Source organism: Nestor notabilis, unplaced genomic scaffold, assembly GCF_000696875.1.
Source record: "Nestor notabilis isolate BGI_N333 unplaced genomic scaffold, ASM69687v1 scaffold19637, whole genome shotgun sequence".
NCBI lineage: Eukaryota > Metazoa > Chordata > Aves > Psittaciformes > Psittacidae > Nestor > Nestor notabilis.
Genome location: NW_009937131.1, coordinates 1 through 814, shown reverse-complemented (window position 1 = coordinate 814; position 814 = coordinate 1). Strand labels below are relative to the sequence as shown.

General features: G+C 54.5%; 1 protein-coding gene across 1 annotated transcript in view; it reads left to right on the top strand.

Moving 5' to 3' along the window:
• The window catches only part of LOC104408937 (lysine-specific demethylase 2A-like), an 8,156-nt gene extending 7,465 nt beyond the window's left edge, over positions 1 to 691 (top strand). Inside the window, 1 exon segment of the mRNA XM_010018681.1 lies at positions 510 to 691. Coding sequence (XP_010016983.1) covers positions 510 to 691 — 182 coding nt within the window.
• The last annotated feature ends 123 nt before the right edge of the window (positions 692 to 814 follow it).

Here is an 814-nt window from a genome sequence, read left to right as displayed (position 1 = left end):
CCCCTCCCTGAGCTGCTGCTCATGCTCTGGGGGTGCACCCAGCACACGGGGGGGTTCTGGGCTCAAGCACACACTGAAGCCGGGTCATGGGGAGCTTCTCCTCACCCAACATCCCCAGGCCCCTTCATCTGAATCACTTCTCAGCCTGACCTGCAGCTGTGCCATGAGCAGCAGGTCCTTGTTCTTGGCCTTGGAGTTAAAAAAATAGTCTATTTGACTCTAGAGTTTATAAGACCAATAATTGGGGTAAATAAATAATAATAAAAAATATTAAAAAATCTGCATGAGAAGAACACCTCTCAAGCCTGTTGAGGTCCCTCTGGATGCCATCCCTTCCCTCCAGCATGTCGACAGCACCCCATAGCTTGGTGGCACTAGGAAACTAGCTGTCTCCCTGGGTTTTGCTGGTCCAGAGGTGGCCTGGCTGGACTTGCAGATGTAAAGCAGCTTCCTCCTTCCATCCTGACTTGAGAGCTCAACTCGCTCTTCCTCTCATCTCCCCCCTCCAGGCTGCAATAAGCTGACGGACCAGGCCTTGCTGTACCTGCGCCGCATCTCCAACGTCACCCTCATCGATCTGCGAGGATGCAAACAGATCACCCGCAAAGCCTGTGAGCACTTCATCTCGGACCTGTCCATCAACAGCCTCTACTGCCTGTCCGATGAGAAGCTGATCCAAAAAATCAGCTAGAGACCCTCCCCGGGGCAGACTGAGGAGAAGGAAAAAGAGCCCATCCCACCCCTCTCGGAGAGCCGCTCCTCCACATCCCCATCCTTGCCCTCCGTGTCCTGCCGCTGCTTCCCACCGGACTCG